Here is a 20,106-nt window from a genome sequence, read left to right as displayed (position 1 = left end):
TTAGGTGAGTTTTTCAGTGAATAGCGGGGAATAGGTTCCATGGAAAAAAACTCATCGGTAAATTTGTGAATAGTTAACCGCTATGTGTGGGACGACTTGTACCTAATGTTACGGCTAGTGGGTGAACACTCACAAAAAGGTAGGGCTATTCAGCTATCGGAAAATTCAGGATGATCCTAAAATGCACAATAACTTCTAAAGCTAATTTTCTAAACTTTTGAATGCACATGTCCAACTTTTCAGTGTTTCAGTAATTTTTGCACATCCTTCTGTTCTCTAACAAAGAGCTCTTCTGCAAAAGTCGGAAATCGTTGTTTTATACACTGTATGTTTAGTTTGTCTTCCACCTTTCGTGGGAAAACTGGTTTGCGTTTTACAGTATTTGGTTTTTAAGGGCTTCTAATCTTTTATTTTTATTTCTTTCTTTTTTTTTTTGCTGCTAGGTGCTGAGCATGCTGACGAAGAGGAGAATGGTGTTTGTATGACAGAACATGTCCAGTGTCGCAGTGTCACTCAGTCTTCGCCACAAAGCTTTCAGGCTGCAATGCAGCTGGTGAACATCCAGACACTGGCCTTTACGCCACCTCACGTATTCCCCTGGAGGGTCTACTTGTACACGCACACTGAAGCACCTCCCTGCAGCACACTCATACTGGGAGAGTTACTTTATACTAGAAAGGGAAATGAGGAGGAAGGTACACAGGACGGCACCAGAGATGGCGAGAATGCAAATAAAACAGTGGTGGGAGGACAAACAGAGGGACAGGTAAATCATGAAGACGCATTAGGAAGGAGGAACAGCAGTGAGTTGGCGACGGACAATGGACAAATAGCAGAAGTAAAAGTGACTCTAAAGCAACAACCAAGAGACGACAAAGCTCTGAGGGGTTGTCTGGCCATACTCACCACTGTACTGCATACACTGTCTCCAGAGAGAGAATGAATGTGCAGCACAGTGGATGAGAGGTTGGCACAACACAAAGGTTGAGTGTACATTTTGTTGCTTTCTGTGTGGATTTTGCATGTTCTTCCTGTGCTTGTGTGGGTTCTCCAGGTACCGCGTCTTCCTCCCTAAACATTTACTGTATGAAATGTTAATTGAAGACTCTTGTAGCTGTGGGTGGTTGTCGGTCTCTGTGTCTGTCCTGCGATTGACTTGTGATCATGTCAAAGATGTGCCCCACCGGTCATCCTCTAGTCAACTGCAATAGCTTGTTGATTACATTTGCCCAGCTATAACTATAAAACTTCCAGCCATCCATCCCTTTTCCATAGCGCTTGTCCTCTTGAAGCCCATCGAGGCTGGCTTTAGCTAAGTGTCGGGTTACACACCGGACTGGTCAGCTAATCATAGGGCCCAACTATTCACACTTACATTCACACCTATGGACGCTTTAGAGCAAACTTGTCAAACTCAAGGCCAGATGCGGTCCACCACATCATTTTATGTGGACCGCGAAAGCAAATCATGCTTGTCAACTTGCGTGATTTTTTTGTTAAAATCTGTACCCAAATTCCAAATTGTCATCATAATAAACAATAATGTTGAGATATTGCATTTTTCTGTTACCAAACAACTTCTTCTACAGTAACTTAAACAATCTATTATCCTTGTCTTCTGATTTCAAAACTAGTTATCCCTCAATTTGTTGTGTAATGGTAATAATATGAATTGGTGATTAAACATTTATATGGTATCACTGTTTTAATTGCCCCTCTGAGGTAAATCAGAACTACATTGCGGCCCGACACAAAAATGAGTTTGACACCCCTGCTTTAGAGTCTTAAGTGGATCTAACATGCATATTTTTGGAATGGTGGATGAAGCCAAAGTAAACACGGAAAAGCCATGCAACCACAGAAAGAACATGCAAACTCCACACAGGAATGCTGGAGCCAAGATTCAAATGCAGGACCTCAGAGCTGTATGGCAGACATTACACACCATGCTGTCAAAATTTAAATCTTAATTAAAAAAAAAAAAAAAAAAGCTTCAAAAGCAACACTTGTACAGTAGCCCATATGCAGCCCTTAGGTCAGCAGGTCGTGTTATACTCATGTATAAATCTCTAATGAAGTGGTAAAGGAGGCCTGTCCTGGGTAATGTGTACAGTAAGTGCCTTGAAAAAAGTATTCATACCCCTTGAACTTTTTCACATTTTGCCACCTTACAAACACAAACTTTAGTTTTCAAAATTTTAAGCAAATAAAAATCTGAAAAATGTGTGCATTTGTTTTCAGCCCCTTGCGTCAATGCTTAAGCCACCTTTAGCTGCAATTACCCGAGCTGCAAGTCTTTTGGGGTATGTCTTTACCAACTTGCTTGTTTTTGTCCATCCTTCTTTGCAAAATAGCCATGAATACCCCAAAAATAAACATTCTTCAACGGCAGCAGGGGGTGGAGAGCAGTCTTGATCGAGTCGGGGAGCTTAACTTTGAAGGTTTTCCAACCCATCCATCCATCCATTTTCTGAGCCGCTTCTCCTCACTAGGGTCGCGGGCGTGCTGGAGCCTATCCCAGCTGTCATCGGGCAGGAGGCGGGGTACACCCTGAACTGGTTGCCAGCCAATCGCAGCGCACAGAGAAACAAACAACCATTCGCACTCACATTCACACCTACGGGCAATTTAGAGTCTCCAATTAATGCATGTTTTTGGGATGTCGGAGGAAACCCACGCAGGCACGGGGAGAACATGCAAACTCCACACAGGCGGGACCGGGGATAGAACCCGGGTCCTCAGAACTGTGAGGCTGACGCTCTAACCAGTCGGCCACCGTGCCGCCTTTCCCAACCCGATCAGCTTTTTTTTGTTTTAAAGGTCCCATAGTTTGGCTATCTAACATGGACTTAGTATAAAAGTGTCAATTTCATTAAAAAAAAAACACCTTGGTTTTTTCATACGAGTGTTCAGAAAAGGCCCCTCTAGCTATTTCTGTTTGACCCAGTTTTCTAACCGCTTTGTCCTCTGGTTGGTTGCCTCCGTGCAGAAGACCCACTTGTGAGAGTGCACGTGTTATGTTGACAGCGCTGGCTCAGGAGTGCAAAGGTAGGCGGAGATCTTCGCTAGTAACGTAGATAAGATCGAGAAATTCAAATGACCTAATTTCAGGCCTCTCTGCAGAAAAACGTCTGGAACTCAGGAATTTTAATTCATACAGTGGGGCAAAAAAGTATTTAGTCAGCCACCAATTGTGCAAGTTCTCCCACTTAAAAAGATGAGAAGTAATTTTCATCATAGGTATACCTCACCTATGAGACAAGATGAGGGGGGGAAACCCCCACAAAATTACTGTCTGTTTTTTAAAGAATTTATTAGCACATTGTGGTGGAAATTAAGTATTTGGTCAATAACAAGTTCATCTCAATACTTTGTTATATACCCTGTGATGGCAATGACAGAGGTCAAAAGTTTTCACACACTATTGCTCGTATTTTGCAAATCTCTAGAGCAGTGATGTTTCGGGGCTGTTGCTGGGCAACACAGACTTCCAACTCCCTCCAAAGATTTTCTATAGAGTTGAGATCTGGAGACTGTGCCTAGGCCACTGCAGGACCTTGAAATGCTTCTTACGAAGCCACTCCTTCGTTGTCCGGACGGTGTGTTTGGGGTCATTGTCATGCTGAAAGACCCAGCCATGTTTAATTTTCAATGCCCTTGCTGATGGAGGAGGTTTTCACTCAAAATCTCAATACACTGATCAATCGTGCTGGTCCCTTTGCAGAAAAACAGCCTCAAAGCATGATGTTTCCACCCCCATGCTTCACAGTCGGTATGGTGTTCTTTGGATGAAACTCAGCATTCTTTCTCCTCTAAACACGACAAGATGAGTTTTTACCAAAAGTTCTATTTTAGTTTCATCTGACATTATGACGTTCTCCCAACCCTCTTCTGGATCATCCAAATGCTCTCAAGCAAACGTCAGACGGGCCTGGACATGTACTATCTTAAGCAGGGGGACACGTCTGGCACTGCAGGATTTGAGTCCCTGGTGGCGTACTTTGTTACTTTGGTCCCAGCTCGCTGCAGGTCATTCAGTAGGTCACCCCGTGTGGTTCTGGGATTTTTGCTCACCGTTCTTGTGATCATTTTGACCCCACAGGGTGAGATCTTGTGTGGAGCCCCAGATTATCAGTGGTTTTGTATGTCTTCCATTTCCTAATAATTGCTCCCACAGTTGATTTCTTCACACCAAGCTGCTTACCTATTGCAGATTCAGTCTGCCCAGCCCGGTGCAGGTCTATGATTTTGCTTCTGATGTCCTTTGACAGCTCTTTGGTCTTGGCCATATTGGAGTTTGGAGTGTGACTGTTTGAGGTTGTGGACAGGTGTCTTTTATACTGATGAGTTCAAACAGGTGCCATTAATACAGGTAACTAGTGGAGTACAGAGGAGCCTCTTAAAAAGTTACATGTCTGTGAGAGCCAGAAATCTTGCTTGTTCGTCAGTGACCAAATACTGATTTTCCACCATAATTGGCGAATAAATTCTTTAAAATCAGATGTGATTTTCTGGATTTTATTTTATTTTTTTCTCATTTTGCCTCTCATAGGTGAGGTATACCTATGATTAAAATTACAGGCTTCTCTCATCTTTTAAAGTGGGAGAACTTGCACAATTGGTGGCTGACTAAATACTTTTTTGCCCCACAGTATTTCACGTTTACTGAGGCACCGTAGAGCCAATGTTACATCAAAAATACTAGAAAAAGTTGGTTTGGTAAAATATGGCACCTTTAAGACATGTCACACCAGGAAGCAGGAGCAGCTCAGACAAAGGCTTTTATGACAGCCAAAACTGTGAGTAAGGTAAGAGATTTCCTCATAACTGAAAAAAATGGGTTGAACAAAATATCTTTAAAAAAATAAATAAAAATAGCTCAAACTCAGCGAGATTGAATAGCGAGTATCTGCAAACAGCAATTCTTGTCACAGATGCTCCATGGGATTTAGGTCTGGACTTTACTGGGCCATTCTAACAAATGAATATTATGTGATCAAAATAATTCCATTGTAGCTTTGACTTTATGTTTGGGGTCATTGTCTTGCTGTAGGATGAATCCACTTCCCAATCTCAAGTCTTTCGCAGCCTCCAGTAGGTTTTCTTCCAGGATTACCATGTATTTAGCTCCATCTGTCTTCCCACAGAATTTTCACAGTGGGGATGGTGTGTTCGGAGTGATGAGCAGTGTTAGTTTTCCACCACACAGCACTTTGCATTCAGGTCACAAAATTTTACTTTGGTCTCATCTGATCACAGCACCTTTTTCCACATGTTTGCAGTGTTCCCTACATGGGTTGTGGCAAACTGCAAATGAGACTTGAATTGCCTTTTTTTCCAACATGCTTTCTTCTTGTCACTCTTCCATAAAGGCCGGATTTGTGGCATACATGACTTCTAATTGTCCTGTGGACATTCTCCCATCTGAGCTGTGAATTTCTGCAGCTCCTCCAGTGACCTCTTGGCTGCTCCTCTGACCAGTGATCTCCTTGCTCGCTCTGTCAGTTTTGGTGGAGGGTCGTCATCTTTTGGTAGGTTTGCAGTTGTGCCATCAATTTCCCATTTTAGGATGATGGCTTGAACGATGCCGCTTGAGATATTTGTTGATAACCTAACCCTGCTTTCAACTTCTCCACAGGTTCATCCCCGACCTGTCTAGTGAGTTCCTTGGTCTTCATGATGCTGTTGTACACTAGTGCTTTCCTAACAAACCACTGAGGCCTTCAGAGAGCTGCTGTATTTATACTGAGCATGAATGAAACACAGGTGGACTCTATTTACTAATTAGGTATCTTATGAAAGCAATTGATTGCACTAGATCACATGTGGCAAACTCATTTCATGTGGCCTGCGAAAGCAATTCATATGCGTCAACTTCACGTCTCTTGCTAAAATAGCAAAACTGCAGATTGAGACATTGCAAGCATTTCTTTTTCTTTTCTTTTTTTTTTTTTTTTTTTTTACCAATCCCCCTTTAAAATAAATTTTAAAAATGTATTACTGAAAATGTATAAAATATTTTTTCCTGACTCCTGAATTTGTTGGAACTGTGCAACAATATTTGGGGATCATACATTTGTATGGGTTCATAGTAAGGATGTTCAATACCACTTGTTTTCAGGCTGATACCAGTACAAGTATTCACTCCTAAGTACTCACCGATACCTATACGACCAGTACTTTTGATATATAAAATTTCAATTCACACAATGACAGATGAAGGTGAACAAAGATCTTTCTTTCTGAACCACATAATGATTCACCAATGTGTCAAAGGTCGCAGTGTAGAGCCAACTACTGCCGAGTAGGACTTTATGTCAGATTTTTTTTTTTTTTTTTTGCCTAAAGTATCTGTATCTACCCTCTACCTTGAAATGAGGCCGGTATCGGTATTCACCCATACCTAGTTCATTCATAATAGCCCTCCGAGGTAAACCGTACCTACGATGTGGCCCACCACAAAAATGAGTTTGACATCCCTGTACTAGATTGTATTTAGGGGTATCAGAGGCAGCGAGGCTGAATACAAATCCACACCACACTTTTCAGATTCGTATTCCCTTAAAATTCCACAACACAGTCCTGCCCTGTACTTTTTGTTAGGCTATTACATAAAATCCCTACACAATACATTCAAGTTTGTGTTTGTAAGGTCACAAAATGTAAAACAGTTGAAGGGGGTATGATTACTTTTTCCAGGCATTGGAAATGGCTTAAAATAAATCCGTCAAAATGAACTATATCGTAATTAAAAGAAGCGTGAAAAGCTTTCGGGCGCTTGTGAGTGTTTCGTGACGTCACACGGCGTGTCATCGAGGGCGGTCCCACTGCGATCCCGAGTGGGTGTCAGTGGTTCCATGTTCCCCGGCCGTGAGGATGTAACCTTGATGTCTTCCTCCAGTTCCCACTGTCAGCGAAAGACTCGAAGCGCGGAACTCCAGTTGATGACGCAAGTGACTGTACACTTCTTGGATTTTAGCAACGCTTTTATTTTTATTTTTGGGGGTGGGGTCATTGCCTACTATCATAAGGAAGGGTAATGAAACTTTACGCCACCTTCTCGTATGTATTTTATTCCTAAACTTCTGATGACGCATGTTGTTGTTTGAATTTCCTTTGCCGTTTGAAGGTTGTCACGTGTATGTGTGCATATATGGATATATATATATATATAGCACTTTTAGGGGTTAAGACTTGGTTTTATCAGTCTGTGGTTTTTTCTCTTCCGTTTATACACATCCTTAACTTGTAGCACTAAAAGCTTCAAAAACCGATTGCAAGATTTCCAACTACAAAGAAAGCAGTTTTCAGAACAGCGTCTCAATATTCCAAACTGTATTACACATGAACAAATCTAAAAAAAAAAAGAGCTAAAATCGTTCTAATTTGAATTTATGAGTATGTGTTACTCGTAATAGAATTGGATAGATTACAATAAAACACAGTCAAATGTAAATAGTGACCCTAAAACCAAACAAAATGAATTTGGGATGCTGGTTATCCTTCAAGGTGTTTACATTTATGAACATTTTCTCCCCATAACAAATAGTGGAAATGGAAAAAAACAACAATAAAAACATTTTTATTCTATCCTGCATAATTTTAGTGGTTTGGGCTTGTGAACAATCTGGTCTGTTCCTGCCCTTGAGTGCGCTGAAATATTCATTTTAGCTGTTGTGCTGACCTTGTTCCACATTTGCACAATGACTGTTTTGTGTGTCTGTACACGTGCGTGTTCGTAGGTATACCACAGGAAATGCGACGTCATTCAAAGAAGAAACATGCAGTGTTGCTATTGCTGCTCCTTGCGGGGGGCTTCTACTTTGTTCGACATTCAGTCAACACTGTGAGTACCCTCTCTCTCTCACACACAAACACACACACAGAAGATAACCTGCTCAGATGGTAACAAAGTATGTTGTAAGTTGGTAATAAATGAATGCAATCTTTCTTTGTCAGGACCTGAAAAAGTTAGAGGAGCCAGCATCAGTGAGCTTAACATGGAAGGGAGAAAGGATGGTCAGTATGGAGTCATGGGTGGAACAGGGAGACTACCTGCCTCTCAATGTGACCTATCAACTACTTGCAGGAGTACCATCCACTCAATCTAGTAAGTTTGTTTAATGTCTTCGAAGCTATCACAAGAGTATATACGTAGACCACTGAAGTGATGTGTTTCCTACTGGTGTGCAACGTTAGCTACAATATACACTCACACATCACATTTACCACACTCCAGTTTGAAGTTATGTACAATTTATTTGAGGTATTTCCATTTTTCTTTGGGTGTTGCATTTGTCGCCTCATACGATTAAAGCCAGATTGTTGAATGGTCATCTACACGCACACACACAGCGGCTGAAGTAAGTATGTGTGTACATATATATTTATACAGTGGCTGAAATAATTGTCCACGTCCAATTTTTCTCACTAAATATACTTCCAAAGGTGCTATTGATCTGAAAATTTCACTAGATGTTAGGAACAACCCAAGTAATCCATACACTCAAAGAAAGTAGAACAAATCAGCTCAGAAATTAAGTTGTTTGTAAAAATGTGAAATGACACAGGGAAAAAGTATTGAACACATGAAGAAAGGGAGGTGCAAAAAGGCAAGACAACACCTAAAATCTATCAATAATCACACAGCAATCCAGCCCCTTTTCAGTGCAAATGAATATCAGATGGTTCAGTCCTAATTGATGGCCTACAAAAAGGTCTCATTGCCAAGGTGTGAGTCAAGACACATCTCATGATGGGTAAGAGGAGAGAGCTGTCTCAAGATCATCCCAAAGTACTTGTTGAAAAACATAACAATGGCATTGGTTAGAGGCGCATATCTAAGCTTCTGAACGTTCCAGTGAGCACGGTTGGGGCCATAATACGTAAGTGGAAAGCCAATCATACCACCATAAATTTGCCTCGATCAGGTGCTCCTCGCAAGATTTCTGACAAGAGGAGTGCAAAGAATAATCAGAAGAGTTGTCCAAGACCCAAGGATCACCTGTGGAGAGCTTCAAAAAGACCTGGAATTAGCAGGTTCTGTTGTCACAAGGAGAACAGTGAGTAATGTAGTCCACCGCCATGGCCTGTAAGCACACTCATCACGCAAGACCCCACTGCTGAGAAAAAAACCATGTCAAAGCTTGTTTAAAGTGTACTGAACAACATTTGCCAGTTAAATAATGGGAGAATATAGTCTTGTCTAATGAGAGCAAAATTTAAATCTTTGGATGCCATAATGCACACCACGTTCGGAGGAGAAATGGCACTGCACATCACCCTAAAAACACCAGACCAACAGTGAAGTTTGGCAGTGGGAACATGATTGGGTGGGGCTGCTTTTCAGCAAATGGTACTGGTAAACTTCACATTATTGATGGAAGGATGAATGGGGAAATGTACCGAGACATTCTTGACAAAAATCTGCTGCCATCTACAAGGATGATGAAAATGAAACGAGGGTGGACATTTCAGCAGGATAATGATCCAAAACATACTGCCAAGGAGACTCTCAATTGGTTTCAAACAAAAAAAAAATAAAGATGCTAGAATGGCTCAGTCAATCACCTGACTTGAATCCAATCAAACATCTATGAAAAGAACTGAAACTCAAGGTTCATAAAAGAGACTGCTTGTGTGGAGGAACGGGCCAAAATCACACCAGAGCAATGCCTGCGACTAGTTTCTCCATACAGGAGGCATCTTGAAGCTGTCATTGCAAACAAAGGCTTTTGTACAAAGTATTAAATAAATACCAGTTGGCGTGTTCAATACATTTTCCCTTGGTCAATTCACATTATTACACCCAACTTATTTTCTGAGCTTATTTGTTCGACTTTTTGTATGTATGGATTACTTGGGTTTTTAACAATATCTGGTGACATTTTCACATCAATAGCACCTTGGGAAATATAGTTAATGAGAAAAATGGTGACGTGTTAAATACTTATTTCAGCCGCTGTGTGTGTATGTGTGCGTGCATATGTGCATAGATCTATCTATCTATAATTGTAATACAAATTGTATTTTATATATAATAATATAATCATTTATGTTTATGGTGGAGAAGGGATAGTAAAAGAAACTAAATTTAAAGGGAAAAATACAAATATTAATCAATCTGAGGCTAAATATTTCAACATTTTAGCTGGCGTGGTGTCAGCTGATGCTAGCCAGGGCTTCTTGGTGGTTGCCTGGGTGAGGAATCTGTTTGATTGGTCCTATGGTGGCGGCACGGTGGACGACTGGTTAGCACATCTGCCTCCCAGTTCTGAGGTCCTGGATTCAAATCTGGTCTCGCCTGTGTGGAGTTTGCATGTACACATCGTGCCTGCGTGGGTTTTCTCCAGGTACTCCGGCTTCTTCCCACATCCCAAAAACATGCATCGTAGGTTAATTGAAGCCTCTAAATTGTCCATAGGTATGAATGTGAGTGTGAATGGTTGTTTGTCTATATGTGCCCTGCGATTGGCTGGCGACCAGTTCAGGCTGTACTCCGCCTCTCGCCCGAACATAGCTGGGATAGGCTCCAGCACGCCCACGACCCAAGTGAGGATAAGCGGTACGGAAAATGGATGGATGGGTCCTGTGGTTCAATTTGTTACTGACAGACTTTATCACAACGTTACTGGTAAATGTTTGCCAATGTATCTCTGAGCTGTGTCATATAAATGTAACTCCCACCACTTACCTCATTGTTGAATAATCAATTCAGATGGAAAAATGTATTTTATTCGACATTATTTTAGTAATACGATTCAGTATGATGTGATTTAAAAAGATTCATGTCCTTCTCCTTAACAGGGTATCTATGTATTGGACTATCTTCAGTAAAGAGGAAGAAGGGCAGCTATCTGATCCCCACGTTAGTGTCCCTCTTCTCCCAGTCGTCTCATGAAGAGCGCTCCTCCATGGTGGTTGTAGTCCTGCTCGCAGATTTTGATGTCAGCTGGCGAAAGACCACAGTGACCAAACTCAAATCAGAATTCTCCTCCGCGCTAGAGCAAGGTCATCTGTTGGTCATTCACGTCACTGAGGAATGGTATCCACCCACTGCAGGTTAAGCGCAAACATTTTGCAAAAATTCATTGACAAAGGGGAATGCTTGGAGCTTGTATCTTGCTTCGGTAATAGAATGTACATATTATTAGAGACTGAACTAATATAGTTCATTGTTTCATAAGGGCCTGTTATCTGGTCCAGACTGTACAACGCAATACAATCACAGATATCAATTGTAGACATACAAAACATGTTTTTAGTACTTGAGAGCATTATAGTTCTATGGCTTTAAATTCTGAAAAGAAAGTACAGTCAGGTGGATAAATATTGGGACATAACAGAATTGTCATCTTTTTGGCTCTAAATCCCAGTAAAATGGATTTGAAATGAAACTAACATGATTTTCTTTAACTGAAGAGTTTTAACTCTAATTTGAGGGTATTTACATCTAATTCAGCAACTGTCTTCAGTTCCTGTTTGTTCTTGGGGCATTTTACCTTCAATTTTGTCATCAAGTGAAATGCATGCTCAATCGAATTTCGGTCAGATGATTGACTTGGCCATTGCATAAAGAAGTGGAATCACATGTTTGCCTAATAATTCTGGTGGCATTCACAGTATGCTTCGGGTCATTGTCCATCTGCACTGTAAAGTGTCGTCCAATGAGGTCATTTGGCTGAATATAAACAGATAATATTGCCTGAAACACTTCAGAATTCATCCTGCTGTTTTTCTCAGCAGTCACATCATCAAAAAATTAAAGAGAACCAGTTCCATTGGCAGCCATCCATGCCCTCCTGGCCGTGACACTACCACCACCATGCTTCACTATGTTTTGGATCATGAACAGTTCTTTTCCTTCTCCATACTCTTCTTTTCCCATCACTCTGGTACAAGTTGATCCTAGTCTCATCTGTCCAGAACTGTAAAGGCTTTTTTTCAATGTTTTTTGGCAAACTCTAATCTGGCCTTTTTGGGGTGTTTTTGAGGCTCACCAATGGTTTACATTTTGTTTTGAACCCTTTGTATTCTATTCTTTGTTGTCTTCTCTTGATTGTTGTCTTTGACTAACATTCCCCTACCTCCTGGAGAGTGTTCTTTGTTGCGTATATTGGTTAAATAAAAATGTAATGAATTTAGGAGAAAAGAATAAACCAGAAGCGACGCCTGCGTTACTTACGGTTTAGCGTAATTATAAGTTTGATCGTTAAAATCAAACTATTTTATCTAGTAAAGGGGCACCACGTCACTTTTTATACGTATAAAATTTAGGGAAAGTGACGAGAAACATTTTTGTCAGTCTATGAAATTTTGAGTTCCTGATGTCAGAGGCTTACTTAAATTCAGAACACACACAAAATACAACCAAGAGTGGAAGTTTATAGAATATTTAATGACATCTACAAGGGATCAAGAGGGAAACACAAAGTGGTCTAACTAAAGAAAGAAAATAACACTAATAATGATAAAAAGAAGGAAAATAGGCGCACGAAAAGGGAAATAGAACATCGTGTGTTGGACAAAGTGGAAAACGCGAGCGTTTAACGCATCCATTCCGGATGAGAGAGAGAGAGACGACAAAGTTGAGATTTTGTCTGAAGCTAGTAATTTCTCCGGAATTATTAGGCACTAATATTGTACCGTCTGGCAAAAGCTTGCCATGTCTACTCACGAGCGTAGGTTCAAGCTGGTGGGTGTTGGTCTCTCTCCGGGCGCATCTCAGGAAGCAACAAGACAAATTTTGTTGCAGAAGAAAAAGATGTACAAAAATGAAACAAAACAAAAGAGGCGGAAGACGAAAAATTGTTGTTTATCATGCCTCCTTGGGAGAGTATGACCGTCTCTTTTCCTGCCTTTTATGTGGCTCGCTGGCAATTCAGAGAGATCACGCTGGGCTGGAAGCATACCTGGTACCTTAGTAGCAGCTGCCCTGATCGCCTAGTGGTGGCCCACGGATAGGCTGGGAAGCCGAGTCTGTTCTCATCCCGGCCTTCGCGGTTACTGAGCCGTGTGCTCGAACAAAGAAAAGCCAAGGGGGAAGGGGTGGCCGAAGCCAGCCTGGCTGGTGAGCTGCCAGCAAGACAAGACGTAAGAACTCAGAGGAGAGAAAAACACAAGAGAGAAACTTATGAGCGCCAGGGTTAAGTACCCCAGGGGCGTGTCGAAGAGGGATGGAGAAGACCACACCCATCAGCTTGAATCATGTCTGCAAATTTGATAAAATTGGTTTCAAATCATATATTAATATAAAATAACCAACTTGGTACTCTCTTTACTCAGAGGTCACGCATATCAGACTGACTGTTTATACTTCAGTTTTGGGAAATCAACTGCTTATGGTTAAAATCACATTTCATGCTGCTTGGAGTCAAATCAAGACAAACAATTCTCAAAATCTCACAATTGCACTTGTAAAGTTGACACACTGACACAGAAATCAAGGCATACATTTGGAAAATTTATGCAGAGTTTGTGAAACATCAAAACAGACATTTATCCTTGGTTAAACATCAAATGAGAGTCCCCCCCCCGGATCGACTTTGGAGTTCCTCTTGACGCCAGCGGGTGTTGCCTTGTCCAGCAATTGCTCCTGTTCACAGACAGGTGGTCCGGTGGAAACATCTGGCCTTTGATGCTTGGGAGTTCAGACTTCGAGGGTAGATGTTAATTAGTTTAGTGTCCACGAGGAGTCTTCTTGGGGCAGTCTCACAGCAGGGCCGCTTGGAAGAAGGCAGTTTATCAAGGTGGTGGGGGGCAACTGGGTCAGAGTCACTACATCTTGATCTGGCCAACTGTTGTGAAGGGTTTTTTCCTTCACCAGGGAAATCATTCTTCAGTGCCGACTTTCACAGTGCACATGGACAATGACCCGAAGCATACTGTGAAAGCAACCAAAGAGTGTTTGGAGGCAAAGAAGTGTTCTGCAATGGCCAAGTCAATCACCTGACCGGAATCCGATTGAGCATGCATTTCACTTGACAGTTGCAGTAGAGGCCCGGCAGAGCATCACCGGGGATGAAATCCAGGATCCGGTGGAGGTCTATGTGTTCCACACTTCAGGTTGTAATTGACTGCAAAGGATTTGCAACCAAGTATTAAAAAGTGAAAGTTTGAATTGTGAGTGTTCATTTTTCCCATTACTTTTGGTCCCCCAAAATGTGGGCGGCACATACTACAAACGGTTGTAATTTCTAAACCATTCATCATATTTGGATGTAAATAACCTCAAATTAAAGCTTAATCTCTGCAGTTAAAGCACATCATGTGCGTTTCATTTCAAATCCATTGTGCTAGTGTTTAGAGCCAAAAAGATGAGAATTGTGTTGATGTCCCAATATACTGTATATGGACGTGACTGCAAATCATGACAAAACTTCCACCTATGTGATTACAATTGGTTAAATAACAATTGTAATCACAATAATAATAATAATAACATTACAAAATTTCCACCTATGTGACCTTTAACCTGTACAAAACAAACCCAAAGCATGATGCTACCACTAACATGCTTTACTGTAAGATTGGCCAAAAAGTACAAACTTGGTTTCATCTGACCATACCATAACACATTTTTCCACCTGCATTAGGAATATTTCATGTGTGTGTTTTGCAAAATTTTGAAACCAAGGTCTGTACTTTTTGGCTCATAATTCCAAAAGGTACTGTATGTTTGGCGCCAACGCAGTATTGCTCATCACCAAAAGACCACCACACCAGTGAAGTATGGTGGTGGCAGCATCATGCTTTGGGGCTGTTTATTTTCAGCTGGAACTGGGGCCTTAATCATCCTTAGTTAAGCACTCTAGTGTAACCATCCATCCATCCATTTTCTTTACCGCCTCTCCTCACTAGGGTCGCGGGCTGCTGGAGCCCATCCCAGCTATCTTCGGGTGGGAGGCGGGGTACACCCTGAACCAGTCGCCAGCCAATCGCAGGGCACATAGAGACAAACAACCATTCGTGCTCACATTCACACCTACGGGCAATTTAGAGTCTTCAATCAACCTACCGCGCATGTTTTTTGGATGTGGGAGGAAATCGGAGTGCCCGGAGAAAACCCACGAAGGTACAGGGAGAACATGCAAACTCCACACAGGCGGGGCCGGGATTTTAACCCCGGTCCTCAGAACTGTGAGGCATATGTGCTAACCAGTCGCCCACCGTAGTACAACCACATTAATTTAATTGTTTACTTTTATTGAGTTTTTCAGTTGAGTTGAAGAGGTGATAGGTCACATTAATGGTCGAAAAAGTTTAGAAATTATTAATTTTGGTTTCATTTTTCCACATCACAAAAACGTGGAATTTGAACAAGGGTGTGTAGACGTTTTATATCCACTGTATGTGCCTTGGATCAAAAAAGTTTGGGAAAACCTAGTCTAATCTCCTGCTCCCTCACATCGATCCCTGTAGTGTAAAAGAGATCTCGGATGGATCAAATAAAAACACTACACAAACCCTGTATAACCACATAGAAAAAGGCAATATAACAATACTCTCTGGCATATATTTTTCAAACTACAGGAAGTCCTCGAGTTATGACGCAGTCGACCTACGACGTTTCGACTTTACGACGCCCGTGCCTCGTCCGCCGTTTTGTCCCAGCACCATAGTGTTTCTGCTTAGGTAGTGCATAGTGCTTGGCTGTGTTTGTGCGGCGGGGGTATCTTTGCCTTTTTTGCCCTGCTTTTTTCACACTCTCAGCAGTAATGGTAAGTACAGCATCTTATTTTTGTATTTTAATGTATTTTAGTTTCTTAATACGAAGTGTTAACCTTTCTTACCACGGTCACCTGACCGATAAAGGCACGACGCACTGATTTGCTGCTTTAATGGCTTCATTAGCTCCTTTGCACATTCAACGTCAACGGGTCCTCCGCTAATCTTCCCCCGGTCCCTGTCACTACACTTGCCACTGTACACACTCGCACCTCACCCACACATCGACGCACACGCCCACACACACTGAGCTTGCTTTCACAATCACGTGGGACATTACCCGTAACAGAAGTATTTCGCCGTAAATTTCGAAGGTGAAATCCGACTTACGTGGAAAATCGTATTACGTCGCCAGCGTAGGAACGGAACTCGTTCGTAAATCGAGGACTTCCTGTATTCATAATAATCCAGGTTCCCTGTTGTGTTTAAATAGCATCTCTCTACCCCCCCCCCCTACAGGTCTAAAGAGGAACTACAATGATTCTCCAGAAAGAGTATCGTTCCGTTCCAAGCAAAACCTGGATTATGCTTTCCTTGTGCACTACAGCTCAGGCCTCGGCAGATACTACCTTCAGCTCGAGGACGACGTGTCCTCCGCAAAGAACTTTCCCACAACCATAAAGAAGTGCATTGAAGAGCAAGAAGCCAAAAAGACAACCTGGGCAATGCTGGAGTTCTCCAGCCTTGGCTACATCGGAAAACTCTACCAGTCGGCTCACCTCCCTCTGCTGGCACGTTTTCTCTTCCTCTTCTATCAAGAAATGCCCTGCGACTGGTTGATGTCTCACTTTCGACTGCTTCTGACTCAGAAGGAGCCCATCCTGTTCAAGCCTTCACTATTCCAGCACATAGGGACTTTTTCCTCATTCCAAGGGACTTATAACAAACTAAAAGACAAGGACTTTGAGGCGAGTGTCTACTCCAATCCTCCAGCTGAGGTTTTCTCAGACATGTCTACCTATAAGAAACACTTTCCCAAACTGGCCTGGGATGCTGGGGAAGGATTCTTCTGGGGCAGCTCTCCAGAGAAAGGCAATTATTTGACTGTGGTATTCACAGACCCCAGCGTTGTGACGGGAATAACTGTAGAGACTGGGACAGAGGGGAAAGACATCCTGGCCTCAGCACAAGTGGAAATTGGACACAATGTGATCACCACTACAAAAGAGAAGAAAACTTGCAAGGATTTCCATATATTGGGGTTCATAGAGAATGGTTGCTTTGCGATGCAGGAGGTGGACAAAAACTATGGCTCTGCCTCTTCGTGTTTGAGGATACAAGTCACAGCTGGGCAGAAGGAGTGGGTCATCATTAGGAAAATCAGGATCTCAACATAACCCAGCTCACCTCCATAGCAAGTACTTATGTGAATCGGTGTTTCCTCTCAAGGTAGATCAATGGTTTGCAACCCCTTGGGGGCGAGGCACCAGAGAACAGTAGGTTGGAAAAAGATCGTACAATAAGCAGCTCTGTGCATGGCACACACTAAATGATTGTCTTTTTTAATTGAAGTAAAATTTCACGAATACATTTCAATTAGTTGTTAAATTCAGACTATTTTCGTACGGCTATAATATGTTGTGCGTTGCCCTGTGGGGATTGTTGGGCTCAGTATAAAATATATTTTTAAACTCCCTTAGTGGAATTGTTTCACTGCAAGTGTTAAGATTTTTGAAATGCGAATGTTAAGATGGTTCAATGTTTTTTTGTTTTTGTTTTGTTTTGTTAAAATTACAGAACAATATATATCTTAAAACTTTGATTAACTGGCAACAAGTCCAGGGTGTGAAGCCTGAAGTCAGTTGGGATAGGCCCTAGCACTCCTGCGAGCCTAATGAGGACAAGCGCTATAGAAAATGAATGGATGGATATATTTTTAACTTAAATACCCACAACATTTTAGTGCCTAATTGGACACAATGGTTTCCATTCCCAACACCACTTATCCTGTTCAGGGTCGCGGGATGTCTATTCCAGCAGACATCGGGCGAAAGGCAGACTACACACTGAACTGATCGCCAGTCTCTCGCAGGGCACATATACAGTGGGTACGGAAAATATTCAGACACCGTTAAATTTGTAACTCTTAATTATATTAAAGCCATTTGCTAAAATCATTTAAGTTATTTCCCCCCCTCATTAATGTACACACAGCACTCCATATTGACAGAAAAAAACAGAATTGTTGAATTTTTTTCAGATTTATTAAAAAAGAAAAACTGAAATATCCCACAGACACTGTGACACTCATATTTAACTCGGGTGCTGTCCATTTCTTCTGATCATGCTTGAGATGGTTCTACACCTTCATTGGAGTCCAGCTGTGTTTGATTATACTGACTGGACTTGATTAGGAAAGCCACACACCTGTCTATATAAGACCTTACAGCTCACAGTGCATGTAAGAGCAAATGAGAATCATGAGGTCAAAGGAACTTCCTGAAGAGCTCAGACAGAATTGTGGCAAGGCACAGATCTGGGCAAGGTTACAAAAAAAAAAAATCTGCTGCACTTAAGGTTCCTAAAAGCACAGTGGCCTCCATAATCCTTAAATGGAAGACGTTTGGGATGACCACAAGCCTTCCTCAAGCTGGCCATGCGGCCAAACTGAGCAATTGGGGGAGAAGAGCCTTGGTGAGAGAGGTAAAGAAGAACCCAAAGATCACTGTGGCTGAGCTCCTGAGATGCAGTCGGGAGATGGGAGAAAGTTCTAGAAAGTCAACCATCACTGCAGCCCTCCACCAGTCGGGGCTGTATGGCAGAGTGGCTCGACGGAAGCCTCTCCTCAGTGCAAGCCCGTATGGAGTTTGGTTAAAAAAAACACCTGAAGGACTCCAAGATGGTGAGAAATAAGATTCTCTGGTTTGATGAGACCAAGATAGAACTTTTTGGCCTTAATTCTAAGCAGTATGTGTCAAGAAAAAAAGGCACTGCTCATCACCTGTCCAATACAGTCCCAACAGTGAAGCGTGGTGGCAGCATCATGCTGTGGGGGTGTTTTTCAGCTGCAAGGACAGGATGACTGGTTGCAATCGAAGGAAAGATGAATGCGGCCAAGTATAGGGATATCCTGGACGGAAACCTTCTGCAGAGTTACTAGGACCTCAGACTGGACTGAAGGGTCGCCTACCAACAAGATCATGACCCGAAGCATACAGATCAAATAATGAAGTAGTGGCTTCAGAACAACTCCATGACTGCTCTTGAATAACCCAGCCAGAGTCCTAACTTAAACCCAATTGAGCATCTCTGGAGAGACCTGAAAACGGCTGTCCACCAACGTTCACTCATGGCTGTATTAGCTCAAAAGGGTGCTTCTTCTAAATACTGAGCAAAGGGTCTGAATATTTATGGCTGTGTGATATTTCAGTTTTTCTTTTTTTAATAAATCTGTCAAAAATTCAACACTTTTTCAACTTTTTTCTGTCAATATTGGGGTGCTGTGTGTACATTAATGCGGAAAAAAAATTACTTAAATGATTTTAGCAAATAGCTCCAATACAGCAAAGAGTGAAAAATTTAAGGGAGTCTGAATACTTTCCGTACCCACTGGACATACCGGTTTTGGAGCAACATATGCTGCCATCCAAGTAACGTCTTTTTCAGAGACATCCCTGCTTATTTCAGCTAGACAATGACAAGACACATTCTGCACATGTTACGACAGCCTGGCTTTGTAGTAAAAGAGTGCGAGTACTAGACTGTCCTGCCAGCAGTCCAGACCTGTCTCCCATTGAAAATGTGTGCAGGCGCATTGTGAAGCGCAAAATACGACAACGGAGACCCCGGACTGTTGAGCAACTGAAGTTGTACATCAAGCAAGAATGGGAAAGAATTGCACCTACAAAGCTTCAACATTTTGTGCTCTTATTGAGTGTTGTTAAAAGGAAAGGTGATGTAACACAGTGGTAAACATGCCCCTGTACCAGCTTTTTTGGAATGAGTGAATATTTGAAAAAAAAACAATAGTTTATCAGTTTGAACATTTTTATATTATATATTAATTGAATAAACTTTGTAGTGTGTTCAATTGTATATAAGTTGGAAAGGATTTGTAAATCTGTTTTTACGTTTTACACAACATCCCAACTTCATTGGAATTTGGGTCCGTACTTAGTGTGAAATCTGGGCTCATTTATAACACAAAACTGATATATTTGCAGGTAGCCATGACTTATTCTGTTGTATGAATGGCAACAGGTGGATACAGGTGGTTTATTGTACCTTTTTCCATCCAATGGAAGAACATTTAATTGTTCTGCCTGTCACAATATGTTGATGGCATAGATAGAACAGCAAATATATATTTCAGATTAATAAATAATTCCAATAATATTAAAATGACAACAAGTATAGTAATTAATAATAATGCCGTGAACA

The 20,106-nt window shown here is 41.7% G+C and overlaps 3 protein-coding genes across 6 annotated transcripts in view; 2 read left to right on the top strand and 1 right to left on the bottom strand.

The window, feature by feature from the left end:
• The window catches only part of ap4b1 (adaptor related protein complex 4 subunit beta 1), a 35,428-nt gene extending 33,202 nt beyond the window's left edge, over nt 1-2,226 (top strand). For both annotated transcript variants that reach the window (XM_061793109.1, XM_061793120.1), the window contains one exon: nt 444-2,226. In XM_061793109.1, the coding sequence (XP_061649093.1) occupies nt 444-943 (500 nt within the window). In that variant the 3' untranslated portion in view covers nt 944-2,226. The remainder of the gene's footprint in view (nt 1-443) is intronic.
• Nucleotides 2,227-6,011: 3,785 nt separating this feature from the next.
• Nucleotides 6,012-19,766, top strand: LOC133487109 (alpha-1,3-mannosyl-glycoprotein 4-beta-N-acetylglucosaminyltransferase C-like). 2 transcript variants are annotated; one of them, XM_061793154.1, is made up of 5 exons: nt 6,012-7,062; nt 7,743-7,846; nt 7,960-8,110; nt 10,807-11,061; nt 16,186-19,766. In XM_061793154.1, the coding sequence occupies exons 2-5, from the start codon at nt 7,757-7,759 to the stop codon at nt 17,061-17,063; spliced, it is 1,374 nt and encodes a 457-aa protein (XP_061649138.1). In that variant the 5' UTR covers nt 6,012-7,062; nt 7,743-7,756; the 3' UTR covers nt 17,064-19,766. The 2 variants fall into 2 exon arrangements, with proteins under 2 accessions (XP_061649138.1, XP_061649148.1); XM_061793164.1 differs by lacking the exons at nt 6,012-7,062; nt 7,743-7,846 and adding an exon at nt 10,151-10,352 and having other exon boundaries at nt 7,980-8,110.
• cfap126 (cilia and flagella associated protein 126) overlaps nt 10,919-20,106 on the bottom strand; it is a 23,403-nt gene continuing 14,215 nt past the window's right edge. The window contains exon 6 of one of the 2 annotated variants that reach the window (XM_061793193.1): nt 10,919-11,055. In XM_061793193.1, the coding sequence (XP_061649177.1) occupies nt 11,032-11,055 (24 nt within the window). In that variant the 3' untranslated portion in view covers nt 10,919-11,031. Of the gene's footprint in view, nt 11,056-13,939; nt 14,076-20,106 lie in introns of those variants that run through there. The other variant, XM_061793201.1, reaches the window with a different exon arrangement.

The sequence above is a fragment of the Phyllopteryx taeniolatus genome, chromosome 1 (genome assembly GCF_024500385.1).
Source record: "Phyllopteryx taeniolatus isolate TA_2022b chromosome 1, UOR_Ptae_1.2, whole genome shotgun sequence".
Classification (NCBI taxonomy): domain Eukaryota; kingdom Metazoa; phylum Chordata; class Actinopteri; order Syngnathiformes; family Syngnathidae; genus Phyllopteryx; species Phyllopteryx taeniolatus.
Note: the sequence above shows the minus strand (reverse complement) of the source record. Positions and strands in the feature narration are given on the sequence as shown.